This window comes from Scyliorhinus canicula, chromosome 4, assembly GCF_902713615.1.
Source record: "Scyliorhinus canicula chromosome 4, sScyCan1.1, whole genome shotgun sequence".
Classification (NCBI taxonomy): Eukaryota; Metazoa; Chordata; class Chondrichthyes; order Carcharhiniformes; family Scyliorhinidae; genus Scyliorhinus; species Scyliorhinus canicula.
In genome coordinates, this window is record NC_052149.1 from 82,810,654 (window position 1) to 82,836,571 (window position 25,918).

The 25,918-nt window shown below is 44.6% G+C and overlaps 1 protein-coding gene across 1 annotated transcript in view; it reads left to right on the forward strand.

Moving 5' to 3' along the window:
- Positions 1–25,918, forward strand: part of tprb (translocated promoter region b, nuclear basket protein) — a 162,294-nt gene that overhangs the window by 131,535 nt on the left and 4,841 nt on the right. Inside the window, 7 exon segments of the mRNA XM_038793506.1 lie at positions 702–883; positions 3,474–3,545; positions 5,842–5,933; positions 10,558–10,664; positions 12,285–12,386; positions 18,237–18,393; positions 24,860–24,975. Coding sequence (XP_038649434.1) covers positions 702–883; positions 3,474–3,545; positions 5,842–5,933; positions 10,558–10,664; positions 12,285–12,386; positions 18,237–18,393; positions 24,860–24,975 — 828 coding nt within the window.

Genomic DNA, 25,918 nt, shown 5'->3' on the forward strand with positions numbered 1-25,918 from the left:
TGAGTCTATTTTAATCTTGTGACATTCCTGTTACTGTTCTGTATGACATGCTTTTACTCAAACAAGCACATTAGTTACGCACCAATGAGCAAGATTTCAGCAATGTTAAAGAATAAAGATGCTTGAAGCATCTCACAATTGATGGACCCACCTACTTTAATCTTACACAATAGCTTATTTTATCCAAGCATATCTACTCAACTTGATTAAATATGGTGCATAGAATTGTACCTCCTTTTTGATTGTCCTGAAAAATAGGTGATCAATTGCTTCAGCATCAGGAGGTAGAATTTGACTTTCATGAAAATAGATATGACTAATTTTCACAGTTTGAATTAAACTATGGCATTAGGTTCTCCAATTAATTTTGTAGCCTGCATGTCCTGTGATTGTTGTATAGTGCGGGAAAGAACTTTGGCATGCAGGGAAAATAATGGGCAATTTAATAAAAGTACGAAACAAGTAAGTTATATAATGAGCAGATCTTGTGTTTAATAGAAGGGTATTGTATCAAAAGTACAAATGCTTGGTGTAATTATTATCTTGTATTCGTGCAGTTATATCTAAAATTTCAGTTTGCAAATTGTAAAGTCAAATGATTTATAGTTTAATGCTACTTAGTCTTATTGATTATGGAACAAAGTGCTGAATTAGGACACAGTTGCCTTGAAATAAGAATAATTGTTTCTTCTTGTCAACAGCTGGAGGTGAAGGTAATGTCCCCACTACAGAATCGTATAGCACAGAAACTTCAAGAGATCAGCAGACCATGTCTGAAAGACAGGCTCCACGACCTCTACGATCACCGCGAAGACCACCTCATCCTCTTCCTCCACGATTAACACTTCAACCTCCAGCACAAGAGCTGGGACCACCTGCACAGGTACACCCCCCCCCCCCCCCCCCCGGCGCACGACGAACATCCCCCACCTTTCCTCGAACCCCCCTGAAGAGCCCCTTAACTCGTACTTTATCTTCTCTAATCAACGGAAGTTGGACAGGCCACCCAACAACGCCGCTACCCCCGGGGGCGATGCCGACAGCCACTCCAGCAAAATTCATCGTCTTGCAATCAGAGAGGCGAAGGCCAAGATATCGTCCTTCCTCCTCTCCATGAGCTCTGGCTTCTCTGAAACCCAAATATCGCCAAAAAAGGGTCCGGGTCCACCACCTCTTCCACTGGCTAAGACCACGAACACTCCCGCCCAGAATCTTCCCAATTTTTCGCAACCCCAAAACATGTGCACGTGATTTGTTGGCCCCCACCCACACCTCTCTCACTCATCTGCTACCCCCTGAAAGAACAAAGAACGTACTCATTCTTGCCCGAGTCACATGCACCCTGTGCACCACCTTGAACTGTATCAGAGGAGGTCCCGTTTACCTGTCGCAGCGCCTCACTCCATGTTCCCCAATTGATCTCCCCTCTCAACTCTGCTTCCCATTTCTCCTTGATCTTCACCACCTGCTTGCCTCCCTGCTCCCCTAGCCACTTGTATATATCCCCAATTCTTCCCTCCTCTTCCACATGCTTATTGTATCCTTTGAGTACAACTCCAGACTTTGAGGAACAGTTCTTCAGCCAACCAAAGTATCTTTCACTATTGTCCACAAATTGAATTCATTGGCAAGATTTTTGGTAAAGCTCGAGGCATGATTAAATTTACACTGGCTGCCGATTTTAATTTGAAGTCCCATTCGGAGCTTTTCAATTACATCAGGAGTTGAGCAGTAGAGCCACTAACTACAAATTGTTTGCCCTGAATTCTGTTTCATAATCTTTATTATTGTCACAAGTAGATTTACATTAACACTGCAATGAAGTCACTGTGAAAATCCCCTAGTCGCCACATTCCAGCGCCTGTTCAGGTACGCAGAATTCAGCATGTCCAAATTTACCTACAGCATGTCTTTCGGGACTTGTGGGAGGAAACCCGAGCACCCGGAGGAAACCCACACAGACACGAGGAGAAAATGCAGACTCCGTACAAACAGTGACCCAAGTGGGAATTGAACCTGGGACCCTGGTGCTGTTAAGCAACGGTGCTGTTAAGCAACAGTGCTAACCGCTGTGCTACTGCCCAGTTGTAAACGGTGTCTACAGCTTGTTTGGCATCCTGGAGTTTCCTGACATGGTAAAATTCAGGGAAGTGTGCTACTCTAGCCTTGTACTTTGGCATTCATCCAGCAGAGAAGGCTACAGTCCCTGCAGGCTCTGTGATATATGGTATACTGGGGATGCATGTTTGAGTTGACAATCTGAGAACTTTACTGCAAATTTTGATTGTTGAGGACCAATTCCTTCCTCCTCTCCAGTTGCTATTCTAGATTTGAATTCTTCTTTCCAGTCACTGTCCCAGATTTGAATCCTTCTTGATCAAGTCAACATCTGCTCTGCCTCTGCAAATGCTTCATCTGGGCACTGACGCCATCTGCTTACCGACAGAAATGTCAACCTTCCCATTCTCCTTATAATAATAAGAATAATATAATAATCGCTTATTGTCACAAGTAGGCCTCAATGAAGTTACTGTGAAAAGCCCCTAGTCACCACATTCCGGCGCATGTTCGGGGAGGCTAGTACGGGAATTGAACCCGCGCTGCTCGCATTGTTCTGCGTTACAGGCCAGCTGTTTAGCCCTCTGTGTTAAACCAGCCCCTTAATGTGTCTTTTTCGGTACAGATGTCTTACTGACATCCGTACCGAAAAAGCTAACATGGGGCCAATTTTCCCAATTCCTTTTTATCCTGATCACCCTTCCTGTTAATTGGACTCTGTCAATGGATTAGTGATCACTGCCCTCCTCTGCATTTCCCCTCAAATGTCTGAGCCATAAGCAAATCCCTTTTATCTGCATCGTGGCTTTAACTGAAAGCTGCCTGACATGCTTTCAGCTACCTCCCTATTCAAACAGTTGTGAAATAGGTATAGCACACAACTTCGGTCTCGAGCAGGGGCCTCCCAACATGTGACTTCCATCTATATGCCGCCACCGGAAATCCTTAAATTGTATGTAGATTTCATGTGTTTAGGATGACACGGCACAGTGGTTAGCACTGCTGCCTCACTGCACCGAGGTTCCAGGTTTGATTCCAGCCCCGAGTCACTCTCCTTGAGGAGTTTGCACATTCTCCCCATGTCTGCGTGAGTCTCACCCCCTACAACCCAAAGATGTGCCGATCGATGGATTGCCCATGCTAAATTGCCCCTTAATTGGGAAGTAAAAGAATTGGGTACTCTAAATTTATTTTAAAAAAAGATCTCGTGTTGAAAATCTGTGCAGTACAAGAGCGGTTTCTTGTTATAATGTGTACCTTCTAAAATCCAAGCTAGAAGTATGACTTGCCTCATCTGTTTTGAAGAATGGAGATGTCTATATTTTGACATTTGTACGTTCTTCAAAACCAATGATATAGATGCAGCATTGGTCATGCAGTTTTATGTTTGTAAGAATAGTTTTTCTGTTCTTCAGCGATTCCCACCAGCAAGGCGGCCTTCATCAAGCCGAGGAGGAATCCAGCTTACTCCAGGTGTTGGAGGTGTGGTAAGTAACGATAAGCAAGTTGAAGTGCACACTTATAAAATTATGCAGCATACTTTGAGATCACTTTGCAATGCTTTGTTACTTTTGTGCACCCTGTTCAAACAAAAAATTATAAGCTTCACCTTTTCACTGACTTTTTGGGTTGATAGTTTTCCTTTTCTTCCCTTTTCCTTGTGGTTTTCCCCTCTCTGCCCTGCGCTCACTTGCAATTATTTAATGGTTTCACTAGAATATCGCCACAAACCCCTTGGGACCTTGGTTTGCGAACTACTTGCTGAATTAATAGCAAAGCACATTTCACTGTAGATGCTTCAGACAAACTTGCATTTATCGAGTGTCCAATTGAATGTTTCTCAAACTTTCTTCTGGTTGAAGGGTCCTTGTTAAATGGATTAATTATCCCGCATCACAAATCTTAAATACCATATAATAATCGACAGGAAAGTGCTGTACTTAGAACATTTTTTAGTAATGCATTTGAGAAAACTGGTGTGATTACTTAAGAGTCGCAATTTAAGAATAATTTCTCAGATGTAGATATTGATCAGACAAACCAGAATTAAAGGAATGTGTGATTCCACGAACAGTCTATTGCATACCAAATAGCTGGATATGTTTGCTTTCAACAAGCAATCCACTCACAGATCATATCCAATACACACAGCAATTGACCAAATTCATATTAACACCCTAGCTCGATATTTAAAAGACACCAAGCAAGTTACTGTTTGAACAAAGTTTTGAGAAAAAGACCTCCCATAAACAGATGAATTTCCTTCCCTCCAATTCTAATGTGAAGCACATTTGCTTGGCTTATTCTTGACCTGTGCAAATTGAGCCTCTTCTGAGTTCAATCATTCAAAAAATTTACACTGTTATATGGTGAAAGATTTAAGTACACAAACTGACAGTTTTTGCACAATTGCAAATTTACTCTACCATGCTGGGAATAGCAGAACAGGCAGCTTTTTAAGGGCATTGGTGTTCACAAAGTCCAAGTCCCAATTGCACCTCAGCAGTAGGTGGCCTGCCTCTCCAATCAAAAGTAAATGTGGGAAACTGCTAAAAACTATGCGCGCACCCTCCTCAAGACTCCATCACTACCAAGAAGGCCAAGTATTAACCTCTACAAGTGGCTGGCATGCCCTTCTTCCCTTTTCCTTGTGGTTTTCCCCCTCTCTCTCCTGTGTTCACTTGCAATTATTTCATGCATCCACTGGAATATCTCAACAGACCCCTAGGGACCTTGGTGGGATGAATTAATAGCGAAACACATCACATCCAATGAATAAAATTAAATGCATTCATTTCATATAGGCATTGAAAAACAACCAGCTTATGCACAGCAAGCATGGATTGACTGGCTAGTCTGTTTTGGAATTGGTTAAAGATACTGTTTGCCACAACACCAAGAAAGTCTGACTCTTGAATAGTGCCAGTTTTTGTCTACACGAGCATAAAGCCCCTGTTCAAGTCCCTGGTGAAGGGCATCACTTTTAAATGCAACCTCCAATCTTGTGTTGAAATATCAGTCCAGATTGTGATCAATTTCTACAGTGGTGTTTTAACCTACAACCTTCAGATTTAGGTGGCCGTGCTGGAAACAAGAGCATAACATAAGAAATGGAACCTACTCTGCTATTCCGCAAGACTATAGCTTATCTTATGATTTTTCCTGAAGCCCTAAGTTCCATCTGTCTCTGTTTTGAGCAATTCATCAGCCCTCTGGGGAAGAGAATTCCAAAGTTTCATAGCTAAGTGAAGGAATTTTTTCTTATGTCAGCCTTAAATGATTGACCAGTTATCCTAGTTCAGAACCCCATAACCTGGAAGAACAACCTCTCAAACCCTACTCTTTCAAGTTGCCTCAATCTTGTATGTTTAAAATGTTTGGAACTTACTAAGATATTCTTAACCCTGGTACTGTTCAGGCAACACAATATTTGAAACCCCTGGTGCAGAGAATGTTTATTTACCTGACTATACTATACCACTACCCCATTGTTTTTTTCCCCTCACAATCTTGATGCCTCCTTGTACTAACAGTTTGTTCATCCTCCTTGCAATCCTTGTTGTTGTCCAAACAAGCAGATAATCATTTTTGAAATAGAAATGCTGCTATTTTGGATAACAGCATTTAACTTGATGCAACTCAATTATGAGATTCAGGAAACATGCTTAATTTAACATTTTGTGAAATAAAATGTGATGTAGTTAAGTATAACACATTTCCTGATCTGTTGTTTTCTGTCCATAACTGTAATATCCTCTAACCTGTCTTGGTTTTGTTTAATAGCAACACTTCTTTGATGAAGATGACAGGATGGTACCAAGTACACCAACTCTTGTTGTGCCTCATCGATCAGATGGGTTTGCAGAAGCCATTCAGTAAGTAGATTTCTGGGTGATATCAAATAACATGTACAATGCCTAATAGGGTACCTAAGCAATGTCATGTGAAGTTCTAAGTGGATGTATTTTGTCCAGTTAAAAGAAGCTTTCAGAATTTTTACTTGAGAACTTTGAAGTGTTTGGCAGCAGGAGTCAATTCAAGTAAACTGCTGTTGTTTGTTTAAGGTGATACTTGTTTGGAGAGTGGGTGCAGATGCAATGAGCCAAATGGCCTCCTGCAACATATGGGAATCTGTATGGGTCGAGTTGAGAAACACCCAGGAGGCAAAAAAACATTTGTGGGGATGGTGTACGGACCACCAAACTGTTGTGGTAATGTTGGAAAAGGCATTAAACAGGAAATCAGATGCATGTGATGAAGGAACATCTGTGATTATGGGTGACTTTAAACTGCACATAGATAGGGCGAGTCAAATTGTCGCAGTACAATAGCGCAGGAATTTCTGGATTGTATATGGGATGATTTTCTGGCCCAATACAATGAGGAACCGACAAGGGAGCAGGCTATCTTGGACCTGGTATTGTGCAATGATAGGATTAGTTGGCAGTCTAGTTGTGAGAGAACCCTTATGGATGAGTGACATTAATATGATAGAATTCTTTATGAAGGTGGCTAGGCGAGCAGCATGGTGGTGCAGTGGATAGCACTGCTGTCTCACGGCGCCGAGGTCCCAGGTTCCATCCCGGCTCTAGGTCACTGTCCGTATGGAGTTTTCACATTCTCCCTGTGTTTGCGTGGGTTTCACCCACGCAACCCAAAAGATGTGCACGGTGTAGGTGGATTGACCACGCTAAATTGTCCCTTAATTGGAAAAACACTAAAATTATTTTTTTTAAATGAAGGTGGATAGTGAGGTAGATCAGGAACCTGAATTTCAATAAAGGTGACTGTGATGGCATGAGGTACGAGTTGGCTATGATGGACTGGGGAACATTACTGAAAGCAAGGACAATGGACAGGCAGTCAAGGAAGAAATAGATGAACTCCAAAAGTTGGTTGTTCCTATTTGTCGCAAGATGGGATGGGAACTGGCTAAATCATGCCTTACCAAGGAAATTAGAGAACGTATTGGATTCAAAGCAGAAGCATACAAATTGCTAAGAAAACCCAAAGACCTGAGGAATGAGAGTAGTTTAAAATTGAGCAATGGCAGACAAAGGGATTGATGGGAAAACAGGAGTATGAAAGTAAGCTAATGGGGAGCATGAAGACTGACCGTAAACGTTTCTATAGGTCTGCAAAGAGAAAAAGATTGACAAAAATGAATGTAGGCCCCTTATAGTCAGAAACAGGGGAATTCATAACAAGGGGGGAAAAAGAAGTGGCTGAGGAACTAATGCTTCCATCTTCATAAAGGAATACCTGAATAATGTACCAGAAGTTCTGAGAAACACAAGTTTTAGTGAGGAGCTGAAGGAAATCAGTATTAGTAGAAAAATGGTTTTGGGAAATTGATGGGATTAAAGGCTGATCAATGTCCAGGGCTTGATCAGCTTCATCCAAGAGTCCTTAAAGAAATGGCCTGAGTAATAGTAAATCCAATAGTGGTCATTTTCCAAAATTCTTTAGACTCTGAAATAGTTCCTACAGCTTGCAGGGTAGCTAATGTAGCTAGAGTACATTATCAGGGAATCCTTAGCAAAGCTTTTGAAAAGAAGCAATATAATAAGATAAAGTCAACATGGATTTACGAAAGGGAAATCATGCTTGACAAATGTGTTAGACTTCTTTGAAGTTGTAACTAGTGGAGTTGACCAGGGAGAATCACTGGATGTGGTTTATTTAGACTTTCAGAAGGCCTTCGACAAGGTCTCAAATAGCAGAGCACTATATAAAGTTAAAGCGCATGGAATTGCAGGTTGTGTCTTGAGATGATTTAGATTTATTGTCACGTGTGCCGAGGTGCAGTGATGTGTATTGTTCTGCGTATAGTCCAGGCAGATTGCCCCATACATGACATGGAACATACTATAAATACACAGTGTAAATACATAAGCATCGACATTGGGTCCAGCAGGCGGATCTAGTACTACAACTGTGGAGAAGATGCAGATAAAGATCAGTCCAGCCCATAGAGGACCATTCAGAAGTCTGGTAACAGTGGGGAAGAAACTGTTTTTGAATGCATTGGTGCGTGTTCTCAAACTTTTGTATCTTCTGCCCAATGGAAAAGGTTGGATGTGGGAATAACGCAAGTAGGAGGGCTCTTTGATTATGCTGCCTGCTTTCCCCAAGATAGTGGGAGACGTGACGGAGTCCATGGGAGGCAGGCTGGTGTGATAGACTGGGCTGTGTTCATGACTTTCTGTAGTTTTGTTACGATCTTGGGCAGAGCAGTTGCCATACCAGGCTGTGATGCAACCAGATAGAATGCTTTCTATGGTACATCTATAAAAATTGTTAAGAATCACTGTGAACATGCCAAATTTCCTTAATGTCCCGAGGAAGTAAAGGCGCTATTGTGCTTTCTTGGTTTTGTGTCGACATGTGTGAACCAGGACAGATGCTTGGTGATGTTTCCACCTAGGATTTGAAGCTGTCAACCAAGTCCATCTCGGCAACATTGATGCAGACGGGAGTGATGGCACTTCGCTTCCTGAAGTCGACGACCAGCTCCTTAGTTTTGCTGACATTAAGGGAGAGATTGTTGTCATTGCACCATGCCACTAAGCTTTCTATCCCCCTCGTGTTCTCTGAATTGGAGTTGTTTGAGATCCGATTCACCATGGCCGTGTCAACAGCAAACTTGTGGATGGAATTTGAGGCAAATATTGCCACACAGTCGTGTGTGTATGAGGAGTATAGTAGGGGGCTAAGTACGCAGCCCTGCAGGACCCTGGTATTAAGGACTATCGTGGAGGAGGTGCTGTTTATCCTTGCTGATTGCAGTCTGAGTCAGGAACTCGGAGATCCAGTTGCAGAGGGAGGAGCCGAGTTCTATGTTTTGGAGTTTGGTTTTTTTGTGCTTGGCTGGGATTATGATGTTGAAAGTGGAGCTGGTAGTCAAAGAACATGAGTCTGACGTAGGTGTCCTTGTTGTCGAGGTGCTCCAGGTAGGGCCAGGGAGATACCATCTGCTGTGGACCAGTTGTGCCACAAAGTGAATTGCAGTGGATGAAGGCAATCTGGAAGGTTGGAGTTGTGTATCTCATGACTAATCTTTTGAAGATGGATAGAAAGATGGTTAGCAGACAGTAAGCAAACAGTTGGCATAAATGAGTCTTTTTCCGAATGGCAGGCAGTGAGTAGTGGGGTACCACAGGGGTCAGTGCTAGGACCCCCGCTGTTCACCATTATATGTTAATGATTTGATTGTGGGAACTAAGTGTATTATCTCCAAATTTGCAGGTGATGCAAAGCTGGGTGGGAGGGTGAGCTGTTACGAGGATGAAGTGATGCTTCTGCGTGATTTGGGCAGGCTGAGGATGCGGGCATATGCATGGCTGATGCAGCACAATGGGGATAAATGTGAGGTTATCCACTTTGGCAGCAAAAATAGGCAGGCAGATTATTATTTGAGTGGGTGTAAATTGAGGAAGGTGGATACTTCAGTGAGATCTTGGTGTCCTCGTGCATCAGTCACTGAAAGTAAGTGTGCAGGTCCAGCTGGCAGTAAAGAGGGCAAATGGTATGTTGGCCTTCATAGCAAGAGGATTTGAGTATAAGAATGGGGATGTTTCACTACAGTTGTACAGGGTGTTGGTAAGGCCACTCTTGGAATATTGTGTGCAATTTTGGTGTCCTTATCTGAGGAAGGATGTTCTATGGAGAGAGTGCAGCATAGGTTTATCAGGCTGGTTCCTGGGATGGTGGGATTGTCATATGAGGAGAGATTAAGTCAGTTAGGATTATATTCATTTGAGTTTAGAAAAGTGAGGGGATCTCATCAGAACTTACAAAATTCTAACAAGATTAGACGAGGTAGATTCAGAAAGAATCAGAAAGAATTCTGGGGGAGCCCAGAACTAGGGGTCTTAGTTTGAGAATCAGGGGTAAACTTTTTAGGGCTGTCGTGAGGAGAAATTTCTTTACCCAGAGAATAGTGAATCTGTGGAATTCACGATCACGACCATAGAAAATATTTGAGGCCAAAGCGTTGTGTGATTTCAAGAAGGAATGAGTAGATGTTGCTCTTCGGGCTAAAGGAATATGGGGGAGCGGTGGAAGGTGGGATCAGTCATCATAATGAATGGCGGAGCAGACTCAAAGGGCCGCATGACCTCCTATTTTCTATGTTTCTGTATGTAAAAATTGTGAGATTTTGTGAAAGCACTGAATGTTTTCTGACACAAACAAAAGTTCTAGATTTGACTGAAGTTAGTCAAATATATTTTTATGTTCGAGATGCCAAACACCTGAAGTGTTTCTTTTCCAAACTTCCTTCAACTTGAAATTGGTGTCAAGGAAGCTGACACTTTATTTTACATTTTCATGTTTTCTGAATTTTTTTTTGTAATGTAATCAATTGGTGATATCATGATCTATTCAATGGCAGATTATCAATGCATGTGTTGCAGAGAAATTTAGGTAGCAGACTTAGTTTTGTTCTGTTTTAGGCATGACTTGAATGTAGAAACTCATTTTGGAAGCTGTGGTTAGTTCTCCGCAGGTTACTGGAGTCCCTCGGTTCAGGTTTGGACCACCTGAAGATATGTCTCAAACCAGTTCAAGTCAGTCAGACCTTGGACAGTTGGCATCACAAGGAGGTAATATTTTTGCAAAGATACCAAAATCGTTACATAAGTAAAAGTTATTATAATTTATACTCAAGGGGGAAAGTATATAAAGTAATAGGGGCTAACTTTCACTTCTATTTGTAATATTAAGTCTTTTGTTTTTACAAGACAAGTCATTCAGTATAAACTGTGATTCAACTGTTCTGAGTATTTATAGTTGCGCAAATGGTTATTGTGCAATTAAAACCTGCGCTTTTATAGTCTAGTGGTTTTTAAAAAAAAAATACTGTGTTCATCCTTTACTGTTTTGATGTACTAAATTGAAATCTTAAATGTCACAAGTGATCTGAAAGCTCAATTATCAAAATGAATGCAACAGCATTGTTCCATACTGAAACAGTGGTCGTATAAGAACAGGAGTAGGCCATTCAATCCCTTGAGCCTGTCCCACCGTTCAGTGAGATCATTACTAATCTGTGGCCTAACTCTATATATCTGCCTTTGTCCCATATCGCTTAATATAGACATAGAATTTACAGTGCAGAAGGAGGCCATTCAGCCCATTGAGTCTGCACCGGCTCTTGGAAAGAGCACCCGACCCAAGCCCACACCCCCATAACCCAGTAACCCCACCCAACACGAAGGACAATTTTGGACACTAAGGCCAATTCACCTAAGGACACCTAAGGTTTGGTGCCGTGAGGCAGCAGTGCTAACCACTGTGACACCGTGCTGCCTTTCTTTATCTCCCTCTGATAGAAAGTCAAGTCCTGGGGATTTGTCACTCCTTAGTTCCATTAATTTCCTAGTTACTGATCCTGTGCTTTGTCAACTGTTAATTTTTTCGGGACTTCCAGCAAGTAATCCACCTTTTCAACTGTAAATACTTGTTCACTATGTCTGCCGTTTCCTCATTATCAATGACAATATCGCCATTTTCAGCTTTTAGTCGTCCTACATTGCTCTTGACCACCTGCTTTCCCTTTGTATAACCATAAAATTTCCTTTGACTATGTCCCTTGCACGTTTCCTTTCATCATCTCTTTTAGTAGCTATTCCAAGCTGCTTTGTGACCGTTTGCTGGTCTTTGTATCTAGTCCATTCATCCAGATCTATGCTGTGGTTTGCATTTTTGTACGCCCTTTCTTTTAGTTTTATTCTGTCCCTAACCTCTTAGTTGTCCATGGCTGTTTTTGTTCTGTGAAGTGGTGTTTTTTCCTTTCAGGTGCATACACGCTCTGTAACTTGTTAAATATTTCTTTAAATATTCTCCACAGCTCTTCCGTGGACAATCTCTGTCTCATCCCATTAAAGTCAGCCTTCCCCAGTCTAAAATTCTATTGGCTTATTTGTGCTTTTCACTTTCAAACACTACGTTGAATTCAACTGTGATATCACTTTGACAGATGTTCACGCCCATTGAGAAGCATTAGATAGCACTTCACGAGGGAACAAATCTCATGGGTGTTTCAACAAAGAACATGTTCTAAAATTCTGCTTTTATTGGCCTTTTAATAAAACAAAAACAACAATGCAGCTGTGGACTGCAATAATTCAGGCCTGCTTGCTCCCATCTTGCAATGACGTGGGTCATCTGCTTATTCTGATTTTTGATTTTGTTGAGAGTAACCAGTCTCCTTGTCTTGGTAGGGCTAGGAATGTACGAAACTCCCATTTACCTTGCTGCTGTTCATGAAGATGAATCTGGAGGCCGTAGTGTACCTACTACCCCACTGCAAGTTCATGCACCAGGTTTGCATTTATTGGATTTATCTTAATTGGAAGAAGAGCAACTGCACTTCTGGGGAAATGATGGGGTTTTTGCACTCTTATTTAAAAATATGAGCTTCTCTTGGCTTTTTTTTGGCTATGCTCCACATTTTGACAGTTTGTAGCAGAATTTCTGGGACATGGGTATTGCCATCATCCCATGTGTAATTATGTTATTGAGCCATTAACTCTGTAAAATTTCATTCTTGTTGAAAGTTGCAACATATGGCATCACAAGCTAAATCCTTTTTAAAAGGCTCAATTCTCCTGCCCCCCCCCCCCCCCCCCCCCCCCCCTATTTCTTATCTACATTATTTCCCTGGAGGCATAATCCAAAAACAAAAGGCTGGATTTTCTCCTGTGGTGAATGGGGGAGTTCAGAGTTCAACCGACACTTCTTTCAATTAAAGCAGCATGGCTTTCATTACATTGTTTAGCAATCACTTTAATGTGCAATGCAATGTTACAAAAGAGATTATAATAATTTCTTGTGTACCATATTGTCATGATAAACCACTCTTCATAAAATTTCTATAATTTTGCATTGGAACTTGCTGTAAATAAGAGGCTTGTCGTCCTCTACAGAACATCGAGGATCTTTGTGAATAAGGTAAACAGCTGGTTATCTGCTTAATCAGTCATTGAAGAATCATTAATGAGCAGGGCAGAGTTTGAATTTATGTCAAATCAGTTACAAAAATTTAAATATTGGGGTGGAGGAAGATAGAATTCAGAAAGAAATAAGTGAAACAGCAAAGATGTTTTTTTAAATCCCTGCAATCTTGGTCACGTGATGTGAGCACAAGAGTGGTTGCGTTTTCACAGGCTCCAACTTTGTTCATGTTTTCATCCTGCTGTACATTGCGTATTTGTCTTTTCTTGGGGTCCATGGCTTGTGCTATGTCCTGAGAAGTGTTTGGTTGGTTCTCTTGCAAGAAAGAGCCAAAATAAAATGCTGAAATCCTAGTTTATCCGTGGCAACTGGGGTGGGGTCATGCTTTCAGTGACAAAGTTGTTATTGAGTAGGCTCCTGCCTTGCCAGTGCTGTGCTCATTACATAATGGCTGCCAACGCCGATATCGTCCTGGCTGAAAGCCTTGGCTCTGACTAAATGATCGATATTGGTTCTGTTCTAAGCCTAGATTGGGGTTAGATTGCGTTTTGGGGTAAGTATGAAACTTCCACTTAGAACTAGGGTTCTTGTGGACTATGTATGGTTTTTTTTGTAGTGATGGGTATGATGTATCCGTTCTTGGCTTTTGCATGGGTGCAATTAGGGGCCTCACGGTAGCATGGTGGTTAGCATCAATGCTTCACAGCTCCAGGTTCCCAGGTTCGATTCCCGGCTGGGTCACTGTCTGTGTGGAGTCTGCATGTCCTCCCCGTGTGTGCGTGGGTTTCCTCCGGGTGCTCCGGTTTCCTCCCACAGTCCAAAGATGTGCGGGTTAGGTGGATTGGCCATGCTAAATTGCCCGTAGTGTAAGGTTAATGGGGGGATTGTTGGGTTACGGGTATACGGGTTACGTGGGTTTAAGTAGGGTGATCATTGCTCGGCACAACATCGAGGGCCGAAGGGCCTGTTCTGTGCTGTACTGTTCTAAAAATTAAGCCTGAAATCCAAAAGAAATTACTATGTTGGGTTGCTGATGCACGTGATGCCGTCGGAGCCAAGGGTTTGTGTGATGTGCACCCAATCTGGCTGCAAGTAGTGCGACTTGGTAGGCTGTGCAGTTTTTATGACTTCATTGCTCTCCCCTTGGTTTCTGATGGGGTTGCGGGTATATTTGGTTTCCCCTATGATTGTACAAAGCCAGTTGTGATGTTCTCCTGTTCTATTTTGTGCCCATACATGTTGAACCTTTTTTCTGCTCCCTCTGTATGGTATTATTTTGTAACTTGGATGTGTCGTTTTCTTGAATGTAAAATTCTAATAAATATACTTTTTTTTAAAAACTCCCATCATCTGAAACAATGCAGCTCCACACTACTTTGAGGCCTGCATGATTTGGCGACAATTAAGGCTTGGTAACTTACGCTGAAATAGGCAAAGCTTCAAGTGTGTATAGTGGATTTTTTAAAAAGTTAAAATTGGATTTGTTTATTGTCACGTCTACCGAGGTACAGCGAAAAGTATTTTTCTGCGAGCAGCTCAAACAGATCATTTAGTACATGAAAAGAAATTAAAATAAGAAGAAAATACATAGCGTAACACAGGGTACATCATGTGTAAATCATAGACACCGACATCGGGTGAAGCATACAAGAGTGTAGCATTAATCAGGTCAGTCCAGAAGAGGGTCATTTAGGAGTCTGGTAACAGTGGGGAAGAAGCTGTTTTTGAATCTGTTTGTGCAAGTTTTCAGACTTTTGTGTCTCCTGCCCGATGGAAGAAGTTGGAAGAGGAAGTCAGGTGGGAGGGGTCTTTGATTATGTTGCCCGCTTTCCCCAGACAGCGGGAGGTGTAGATGGAGGGGAGGCAGGTTCGTGTGGTGGACTGGGCTGTGTTCACAACTATCTGAAGTTTCTTGTGTTCTTGGGCCGAGCAGTTCCCATACGAGGCTATGATGCAGCCAGATAGGATGCTTTCTGTAACGGTTGGTGAGAGTCCGTGTGGACATGCCGAATATCCTTAGTTTCCCGAGGGAAGTATAGGTGCTGTTGAGCTTTTTTGGTGGTAGCGTTGACGTGGGTAGACCAGGACAGATTTTTGGTGATGTGCACCCCGAGGAATTTGAAGCTGTTAACCATCACCTCGGCCCCGTTGATGCAGACAGGGATATGTGCAGTACTTTGCTTCCTGAAGTCAATAACCAGCTCTTTTTGCTGGCATTCAGGGATAGGTTGTTGTCGAACCACTCCACTAGGTTCTCTGTTTCCCTCGTGTATTCTGGCTCCTCGCCGTTCGAGATCTGACCCAATATGACTGTATCATCAACAAACTTGCAAATGGAGTTGGAACCAAATTTTGCCATGCAGTCGTGTGTGTACAGGGAGTATAGTAGGGGGCTAAGTACGTAGCCTCGCAGGACCCTGGTATTGAGGACTATCGTGGAGGAGGTATTGTTGTTTATTCTTGCTGATTGTGGTCTGTGGGTCAGATATTTGAGGATCCAGTTGCAGAGTGAAGAGCCAAGTCCTAGGTTTTGGAGCTGAAGGCGGAGCTGTAGTCAATAAATAGCAGTATGATGTAGGAATCCTTGTTTTCGGGATGCTCTAGGGATGAGTGTAGGGCCAGGGAGATGGCGTCTGATGTGGACCGGTTGCAGCGGTATGCGAATTGCAGTGGATCTAGGTGTTCTGGGAGCATGGAGTTGTTGCAACCTCTCGAAGCAACTTTGTGTCATTTCAGATATTTCAGTGCTGAGTTTCTCGGCAAGCTACTGGTACATCATAGCTCCTGGATGAACAGGGCACGTCAGGCAGACACTTTATTTCCATATTGAGCTGTGCATATGTAATTGGTAGTTGCTATCTGGTTTACACACGAGTGTGTATAACCATGCCTATATAGAGAAAAATCCAGGCAAACATGTATACTGATGACACTTTACTACACTCCTTTCAACCTCAGCACTGCCTCTTATCAAGAGTACTTGTCCAATATCCATTACCAGATTTCAGCTAGTTAGGCATTGTGAAGACGTGTCTTTTGTCTTGAGTCACTTCTGCAAATTCAGTTGCCGAACCACTGATTTCATGTCCTTCCTCTGACTGAACCAGACTACTTACAACTTCAGCATCCCATCTGGCACCATATCCTCTCCAACTTAAAAACTGCCTACTGCCTTTATAGTATCATCCATCTCCACGCCTGCTTCAGTTCATTTGCTGCTGAAACCCTCATGGATGCCTTTATTATCCTTCGACTACTATTCTAATGCTTTTCTGACAATATATCTAAATATCCCCCTCCAAACTGCAGAAGCCCTTGGTGCCATCGCCAAACGCTGTATTGCCAGAGCAAAAAGGAGCAGCGAGAATGGGCATCCCTGTCCTGTACCTCTGCTTAGAGGAACTATCCCAAACTTGTTGCAATTGATGCGTTGTACAGCAGACACACTCATGAAATGAATTTCTGCCCGAATCCAAACCTCCCAAGTATCCCAATGAGGTGCTTCCACTCCACTCTGTCAAATGCTTTCTCTGCATCCATGGCTACAATCGCCGCTGGCTCGATGACCAAGGAAGGAGAGAGGACAACGTTCAGAACCCGCCGTATGTTAGATGACCACTGCCTACCCTTCACAAATCCCGTTTGGTCCTCTACTACTATATCTGGGGCACATGGCTCTAACTGCAGAGCCAGAACCTTAGCCAGTATCTTGGCATCTTCATTTAGCAGCAAAATTGACCTGTAGGACCCACGCTCTGTGGGGTCCTTATCTCCCTTTCTTTAAAATAAGGGAGTTGGAAGCCTGTGTAAGCATATCAGGCAGGTAACCCGGAGTTACAGCATCATTGTATATATCTACCATTACTGTACCTGTTGGTCCGAGAAATATTTGGAAAATTCAACGGGATACCCATCAGGGCCTGAAGCCTTGTTTGCATCAACTCAATTGCCCTCAGCACCTCATCGGAGTCTATCCCTACTCTCCTCTTCTACTCTCAGCGGGGGAAACCTGTCTAGATACTTCACTATATCCGACACCCCATCAGGTGGCTCTGACCTATACAGATCCCTGTAGAAAGCCTCAAATGCCGCATTGACCTGTCAGTGCTGTCACTAAACCATACCTTGAGTTCCTGTCCTGCCTGTCACCTCAGTTGGTGTGCCAACAGATGACCTGCTCATATACTACGCCCCTGCACATGGTTTCACCGCCTTTCTAGTGGATAATAAGTCAAAATGCACCTGGAGCCACTTCCTGATTTGAAAGAGTCCAGGGATAAGAGCGCCCGAGTAACGGCAGTCTTTCCAGGATCTCCCTGTCATCTTGTAGATCATCCGTAATAAATACATAGTGGGGCTTGGGCCCTCCAGCAATCCCACAACTCAGGTTCTGCCTCGTGATTTTTTTTCCAGGTTGTCACCCTTCACCTTCAACCTTTTCATTTTCATCGGCCACTACTGCAGTCTGTGCCTCAGGTGACACAAGCTGGCCCTCGAATCTCATAAGCGCCTCCTCGACACCCTTCAGAGTGTTGCCATATTTTCTTACCTTTGCAACAACTTTGTCAATTTGGGTCCCAGAGCTTCCTCAACTGACTTGCATATTCTGTCCAATATCAGCATCCACTGCTTCTTGAAAGTGTAAGTTAAATTGTTTATTGCATTCTTTGGCCAAGGCGCTGAGAGCGTGTCTAGTGTGATTGGATCTGTTGCTGACTCTTGCTCCGTGGTCACCAATGTTCCAAAAGGCTCCTGAGTCTGTCCAGAGCAGATCAGTTTTGGGCTACCTAGTTTCTTTTGCTTTCCGTTCGGGTGTGGGATCAGCACAGGGGGAACCTATCTTGTTGGTCTCCTTGCGATTTCTGATCAGTATCACCCGAAAAAACACGGAAATTTTTTTTTTTAAGCAGTCCCTTGTTGGAGCTCCCAGAAGCACGACCACCCTCCTACGTAGTCACTTTCAAAATAATTTACTGAGCCGCAGCACTGGATTTGCTTCTGTCTGCATGAATAGGTGTTGGGAGTTTCACCCTTGTGTGACATGGAACCGTGCCTGTTTAATACGCAGACCGAAAAGTTGTAGGCTTTAGTTTTCAATTCCACTCAATGCCACTTAATCTCCTAATTATGATATTGATGGCTTTTAGCACTTTACTGTCATGCTGAGAATTCGACTTGCTCTTAGGTAACTGAAGTTTTGCTACTTTACTTTCCTTTAGTAACAGTTTTCAATGAGGGTACACAGTCAGATGTAACCGAACATGCTTCTCAATCTGTTCCCATGGTTACAACGTCCATGGGACTGTCTAGTACTGTCGATTCTGGAGGTGGTGAAGATGGGGATGAAGTGTTTGTGGAAGGAGCAGACCAAGAGAGGTAAGATAAAAGACAAGTACCTTTCAATCTGTCATAAATTAAATTAATTCAGTTCTATGGTTTTTATTTTTTACACTTGTAAAAAAGAATGCTTGGGCTGAAGCTGCAGCGGGAGAAAGCGTGGCGGATGACCGGAGTCCTGGCTTGTCGACCCAGTGGTCAACGGAGCAGCTCATGCAGTTTATTCAGGAGGGCTTCGCCAAACAGAAGCAGGAATGCTTGGACCCAATTAAAGAATCAATTGCGCGGCTGGAATTTCGATTGGATGCCCAAGATCGGGCGATCCAGAAAGTAGAGAAGGCGCTGGCTGAGCAGGAGGAAGTGCGTTGGAGGTGGGGATGCTGAGACAATCGGTGGGTGAATGTCTGGCGCCATGGGCGGGCGTCACCAAGCCAGCTGAGCGGGCTAGCTCACGGAAGCACAGTGGGGGGTGAGAAGATGTTATGCTTGTCGAAGCGGTCGGTTTACATAGTGCTGTTACTGGGGGAGGAGGTGGGGGGGAATGTTCTGCTGACGGGGGAGGGACATTTGATGTGGGACAGAGAGAAGGTCGGGGGTGGAGGCTGCCTGGGGGCGGGCCGTCGGATGCAAGTAAGGCGATGACTGATCGGCGAAGCGGGGGGGCATTGAGCCCCCCAACTAGGCTGGTCACATGGAATGTGAGAGGGCTAAATGGGCCGGTTAACAGGGCACGTGTGTTCAAGTATTTGAAAGGACTGAAGGCGGACGTGGTAATGCTACAGGAGACGCACCTGAGAGTAACTGATCAGATCAGATTAAGGAAGGGATGGGTCGGACAGGTTTTTTTCACTCTGGGCTGGACTCGAAGACTAGAGGGGTCGCGATCCTGATTAATAAGTGAGTGGTATTTGAGGTGGGGAGAATAGTTGCGGACATGGGAGGTCGGTACATTATGGTCAGTGGGAAACTGGAGGGGTTGCAGGTGGTACTAGTAAATGTGTACGTTCCAAATTGGGATGATGTGGAGTTTATAAAGAGGATGCTGGGGAAGATCCTGGACCTGGATTCGCCCCAGTTGGTTATGGGAGGGGACTTTAACACAGTTATTGATCCTGGGTTAGATCGGTTGATCTCAAGGACGGGTAGGGTGCCAGCAATGGCAAAGGAGCTAAAGGGGTTCGTGGAGCAGATGTGGGGGGTGGTGGTTGGACACATGGCGATTTGGGCAGCCGAGTGTGAAGGAGTTCTCCTTCTACTCGCATGTGCATAACGTGTACTCCCGGATTGATTTTTTTAATAGGGCTCTACTGATGGGGGTAACGGACACGGGGTATTCGACGATCACAATCTCAGATCATGCCCCGCACTGGGTTGACTGACAGGTTAGCAGGGAGAGTAGCCAGTGTCCGGACTGGAGGCTGGACGTGGGACTTTTAACTGACGAAGAGGTGTGCGGGCAGCTGAGGAAATGTATTCAGAACTACCTGGAAGTCAATGACACGAGTGAAGTTTCAGCGGCAGTGGTCTGGGAGGCATTGAAGGCGGTGGTTAGAGGGGAGCTGATCTTGATACGAGCCCATAGGGAAAAAGCAGACAGAGCAGAAACGGACCGACTGATGAAGGAGATATTGCAGGTCGACAGAAGGTATGCGGAGACCCCAGAGGCAGGGCTTTCAAGGGAACAACGGAGGCTACAGGCGGAGTTTGGCTTGTTAACTACAGGGAGGGTGGTAGAGCAGCTGAAGAAGGCGAGGGGGGCGATCTATGAGCATGGGGAGAAGGCCAGCAGAATGCTCGCACAGCAGCTTAGAAAGAGGGAGGCAGCCAGGGAGATTGGGAAAATAAAGGACGGGGCCGGGAACCTGGTTGGAGACTCAGCAGGGGTAAATAAGGCGTTCAAGGAGTTTTCAGTAGGCTATGTGGGTTGGAACACCCAGCTGGGCCGGAGGGGATGAGGCATTCTTTCGGGGGGCTGAATTTCCCGAAGGTGGACGGGGGGTTCATAGAAGGGCTGGGGGCCCCAATCGGATTGTAAGAGATAGCAGAGTGTCTGAAGACCATGCAGTCGGGTAAAGCCCCGGGGCCAGATTGGTACCCAGTGGAGTTTCATAAAAAGTTCTCTGGGATATTGGAGCCGCTGTTGATGAGGACATTCAATGAGGCAAGGGAGCGTGGGGTGCTTCCCCCGACGATGTCACAGGCCGCGATCTCATTGATCTTGAAGCAGGACAAGGACCCGGAGCTATGTGGGTCCTGCAGGCAGATATCCCTATTGAATGTGGATGCCAAACTGCTGGCCGAAATCTTGTCCTCGGGGATTGAAGACTGTTCCGGAAGTAATTGGGGAGGACCAGATGGGATTTGTTAAGGGTAGGCAGTTGGTGGCCAATGTAAGAAAGTTGTTAAATGTGATCATGGTGTCCCCAGAAAATAGGGATGTGGAGGTAGTGGTCGCAATAGACTCAGAGAAGGCTTTTGATCGGGTGGAATGGGAATATCTGTGGGAGGTATTGGGATGGTTCGGATTTGGGCGGGGCTTTATTGACTGGGTCAGGTTGCTGTATCGGGCTCCTGTCACGAGCGTACGGACCAATAGGACAACACCGGACTATTTCGGCCTGCATCGGGGGACGAGACAGGGATGCCCGCTCTCCCCACTGTTGTTCGCGTTAGACATAGAACCGCTGGCAATTGTGCTGAGAGCCTCAAGGAGCTGATCCGGTGGGGAGTGGAACACACAGTCTCGCTTTAAGCAGACGACCTGCTCCTGTATGTATCGGACCCGCTGGATGGGATGGAAGAAATTGAGGATACTGGGGGAATTTAGCCGGTTCTCGGGCTATAAACTAAATATGGGCAAAAGTGGGATGTTCGTGGTCCAGGCAAGGGGGCAGGAGAGGTGATTGGGGAACTGCCGTTTAAGGTGGTAGGGGGAAGCTTTCAGCACCTAGGCATCCAGGTAGCACGGGAATGGCTACGCAAGTTAAATTTGGCCCGATTAATAGACCAAGTGAAGGATGATTTTCAGAGCTGGGACACGCTTCCGTTGTCATTAGGTGGAAGGGTAAAGACTGTGAAAATGACTGTCTTCCCGAGATTCCTGTTTGTGTTTCAGAGACTCCCCATCTTTATTCCACGGTCCTTTTTTAAACGGGTCAATAAGGTAATCATTGGCTTTGTGTGGGCGGGTAAGACCCCGTGAGTAAAAGTGGGGATGCTTGAACGGAGCCAGGGGGAGGGCGGGCTGGTGCTGCCGAACTTTAGTAATTATTATTGGGTGGCGAATATAGCCATGATCGGGAAGTGGATGGGGGGGGGGGGGGGTTGGTATGGGAGCATGTTGAGGCGGCTTCGTGCAAGAGCACCAGTTTGGGGGCGTTGGTAACGGTGCCTCTGCCGTTCCGCCGGCACAGTACTCCACTCGCCCCATGGTGGTGGTGGCCCTGAAGGTCTGGGGGCAATGGAGGAGGCATGTGGGAGCGTTGGGAGCATCGGTGTGGTCTCCAATCTATAATAATCACCGGTTTGTCCTGGGAAGGCTGGATGGAGGGTTCCTGAGATGGCAGAGAGCAGGGATTGAGAGGATGGGAGATATGTTTATGGAGGGGAGCTTTTCTTGCCTGAGGGAGCTGGAGGAGAAATTTGGATTGGCGAAGGGAAATTAGTTTAGGTACCTGCAGGTGCGGGACTTCCTATGCAGGCAGGTCTCAACCTTCCCGCCAAAGGGGATACAGGACAGGGTAGTTTCCAGAGAGAAAGGAGGGTTTATGACATTTACAAGGAACTCATGGGGTCAGAGGAGACGCAGACCGAGGGGTTGAAACACAAGTGGGAAGTGGAGTTAGGAGGAGAGATAGAGGATGGTCTCTGGAGTAGAGTCAACGCGCCGACAACATGTGCCAGGCTCAGCCTGACACAATTTAAGGTCGTTCACCGGGCCCACATGACAGTGGCCCGAATGAGCAGGTTCTTTGGGGTAGAAGATAGGTCTGCGGGAGGGTCGGCGAACCATGTCCATATGTTCTGGGCATGGCCGAAGCTTAGGGGATTCTGGCAGGGGTTTGCGGATGTCATGTCCAAAGTGCTGAAAACAAGGGTGGCACCAAGTCCAGAGGTGGTGATTTTCGGAGTGTCGGAAGACCCGGGAATCCAGGAGGAGAAAGAGGCAGACGTTCTGGCCTTTGCTTCCCTGGTAGCCCGGAGACGGATTCTATTAGCTTGGAGGACCCAAAGCCCCCGAAGTCGGAGACCTGGTTAAGTGACATGGCTAGCTGTCTCTGTTCTGCAGAAAATTAAGTTCGCCTTGCGAGGGTCAATGTAGGGTTCGTCCGGAGGTGGCAGCCGTTTGTCGACTTCTTTGCGGAAAATTAACCGTCAGCAGAAGAGGGTGTGGGGGGATGGAGGTTAGATTAGTTTAGAGTAAGGGGTTAGTAAAGGTGGGACCTGTAAGGGAGGAAGACGGCTTTTGCACTGTCTATAAATTCATGTTCATTGTTTATTTTGTTGTAAAATCATAAGTACCTCAATAAAATGTTTATTTAAAACAAAGTAATGTTGGGTATTGTGGAATGATAACTATGGATATATATGTAAAAATATATATGGGTGGGGGAGGAGGGGAAAAGAGAAGAGAGAAACTAAATTATACCGAGCATGATGCAACCTTCTATGATCCATGCTGTCCTGTCACAGTTTTCAGGGAAAGGATGCGTCTTGTGGCTAATTTAAAAAAAATAAATTTAGAGTAGCCAATTATTTTTCTTTCTCCAATTAAGGGACAATTTAGCATGGCCAATCCACCTAACCAGCACATCTTTGTGTTGTGGGGGTGAAACCCACGCCGACATGGAGAGAATGTACAAACTCCACAGGGGCAGTAACCCAGGGCTGGGATTCGAACCCGGGTCCTCAGTGCCGTAGTCCCAGTGCTAACCACTGCGCCACATGCTGCCCGGTCTTGTGCCTACTTTGAGAAGAACTGGGAAATTTGTCTGTCATTTACTTGGGGTAGTTAAATAAGTGTGCAGGAGACTGTGGCACTCCATTCAGACTTTAACAACCAATTAATTAATTTGCCCCTTAGTGGCCCAATACTCGTTTATTCGTCATACAGACATTTTGGGAGGACTAACTATCCTTTGTGAAAAGTATTTCCTAAGTCAAGTTATTAACAGTTATCATTAGTTCTTTGCCATATTATGATTCCCAAGACCGGACCCCAAGCTGTAGCTAATATTCAGTTGGGGATCCTTTGTTTAAAGTAAATAAAGTTTGAGATTAAAGACAATTACTCAGTGACTAAAGCCACAAGATTCCACACAGTTTACGAGGTCAGAAAGATGAGACAATTTACAATATCTATCTTGTACTTCAGCATTTGGGGTTTGAGGTACCTGTGAATTAACATGCAAACCGTGGTCAAACACACCACATTGCATGCACAATAGAACATAGAATGCAGAAGGAGGTCATTCGGCCCATCCAGTATGCACTGACCCATTTAAGCCCTCACTTCCACTCTATCTCCATAACCCAATAACCCTCCTGACCTTTTTTGGTCACTAAGGGCAATTTATCATGGCCAATCCACCTAACCTGCACCTCTTTGGATGTGGGAGGAAACCGGAGCACCCAGAGGAAACCCACGCAGACACGGGGAGAATGTGCAGACTCCACACAGACAGTGACCCAGCGGGGAATCGAACCTGGGACCCTGGCGCTGTGAAGCCACAGTGTTACCGTGCTGCCAATGGCAAATGCGACCAAGAAACAATCCACTAATTTCTCAACAACCCACCTCGACACCAGTGAACGGAGTCAGCTGATCTCAATGAAACTGACTCTCTCAAGGGATTCCAATATTCACTTGAAGATCTAGCCTAGGAATTCTCTACAAATGTGGGAGAATCGAGAGCTAAGGGTCATTGCTTACAAATAAGATATTACCCATGTGAAACTGAGCTGAGGCTAATTTGTTTCTGAGGGTCGTGAACTTTTGGAACTCTTCCTGAAAAGGGTGCAGAAGCAGAGTCTTTGACTACTTTGAAGGCAGAGGTGCATGCATTCTTGGTAAGCAAGGGGTGATAGGTTATTAGGCTTGGGACGAATGCATATCTGAAATAATCAACCATGATCTTATTAAATGGCAGAGTATGTCTGTTAATGTCACTCCAATTGGATGACATCAACTGCCCACTTCACAGGGTTTCAATTTTATCTCCCGAGATTCCATTCCTGGATTCCTGAATATGCATTCAAGAACTCAAGCACAACCTCAGCTTTTTGGCCATGCCGAGCAGAACATTATTGCTCCGAAGAGTTACAAACCAGAATCCTAGTATTGAGTTGCGCAGTATATTTGGTGCAATTGGTAATCTTGTAAAGTTTCTTTGATTTTGATCCCTTTTCAATTAGATGGTTTTCCTGATGACCTGTGTTTAATTGAGAAGTACTTCAACCCCATGAGCTCATTAGTTGACAAGCTAAGCATATCTTATTTGTTCAGTCTTAGTTCGGATGTGATGTTGGAAATTGAAGGGCACCAGGAGGAAGAATCTGCTCAGACATCTGAAGAGTCTGATCTCCCATCAACTAGTCAGGATCCTCCTTCCAGTTCAGCGGGTAAGTAATTTAAAAAGGGCAGTGGTGGATTTGTGTATGTTTTCTCAGTGAGTTCTGCAAGTATATGCTTGCACATCGTGCAGCAAGCGTGTGCTTAACAAGTATTAATGGAGCAATAATCCAGTAGAAGAGGTTCATGTTCCTGTTTCCCCTTGTGGATGGTTCTTGACTTTAGAATATTATGAAGGACAAAATTACACAAACACAGGGTTTAGCTCAGCAGTAAACTTGACCTTTTTTTAAAATCTCAATGTCCTAATATGAAGAGCTTTAAACTGACAGTACACGATTAGTTGGTTAATCTGATTTAAATCCCTCCGTGATTTAACCTCTGCTTCCATTTAAACACGCACAATCACCATGATTTATTTGAGAGCCACTGTGCAAAGTCCAACATTGCTATCCAAACTGTCTCCGTTCAAACCCAACCAACTTGGTTGTTACACTTAAGTTGTTATTTTGTAAAACCTCATCCCCAATAATTTATAATATAATAATCTTTATTGTCACAAGTAGGCTTACATTGCAATGAAGTTGCTGTGAAAAGCCCCTAATCACCACATTCCAGCGCCTGTTCGGGTACACAGAGGGATAAGTCAAAATGTCCAAATTACCTGACAGCACATCTTTCAGGACTAATGGGAGGAAAGCAGAGCACCCGGGGGAAACCGACCCAGACACGAGGAGGACGTGCAGATTCCGCACAGACATTGACCCAAGCCAGGAATATGGCCCACTTAAGCTAGGGATGGCACGGTGGCGTGCTAAGACAATATTCCGGCAATAGTACTGAAGACTTGTGCTCCAGAACTTGCTGCACCCTATAGCCAAGCTGTTCCAGTACAGCTACAATGTCGGCATCTACCCAGTAATGTGGAAAATTGCCCAGGTTTGTCCTGTACACAATTTACAGGACAAATCCAAAATAGCCAGTTACAGCCCA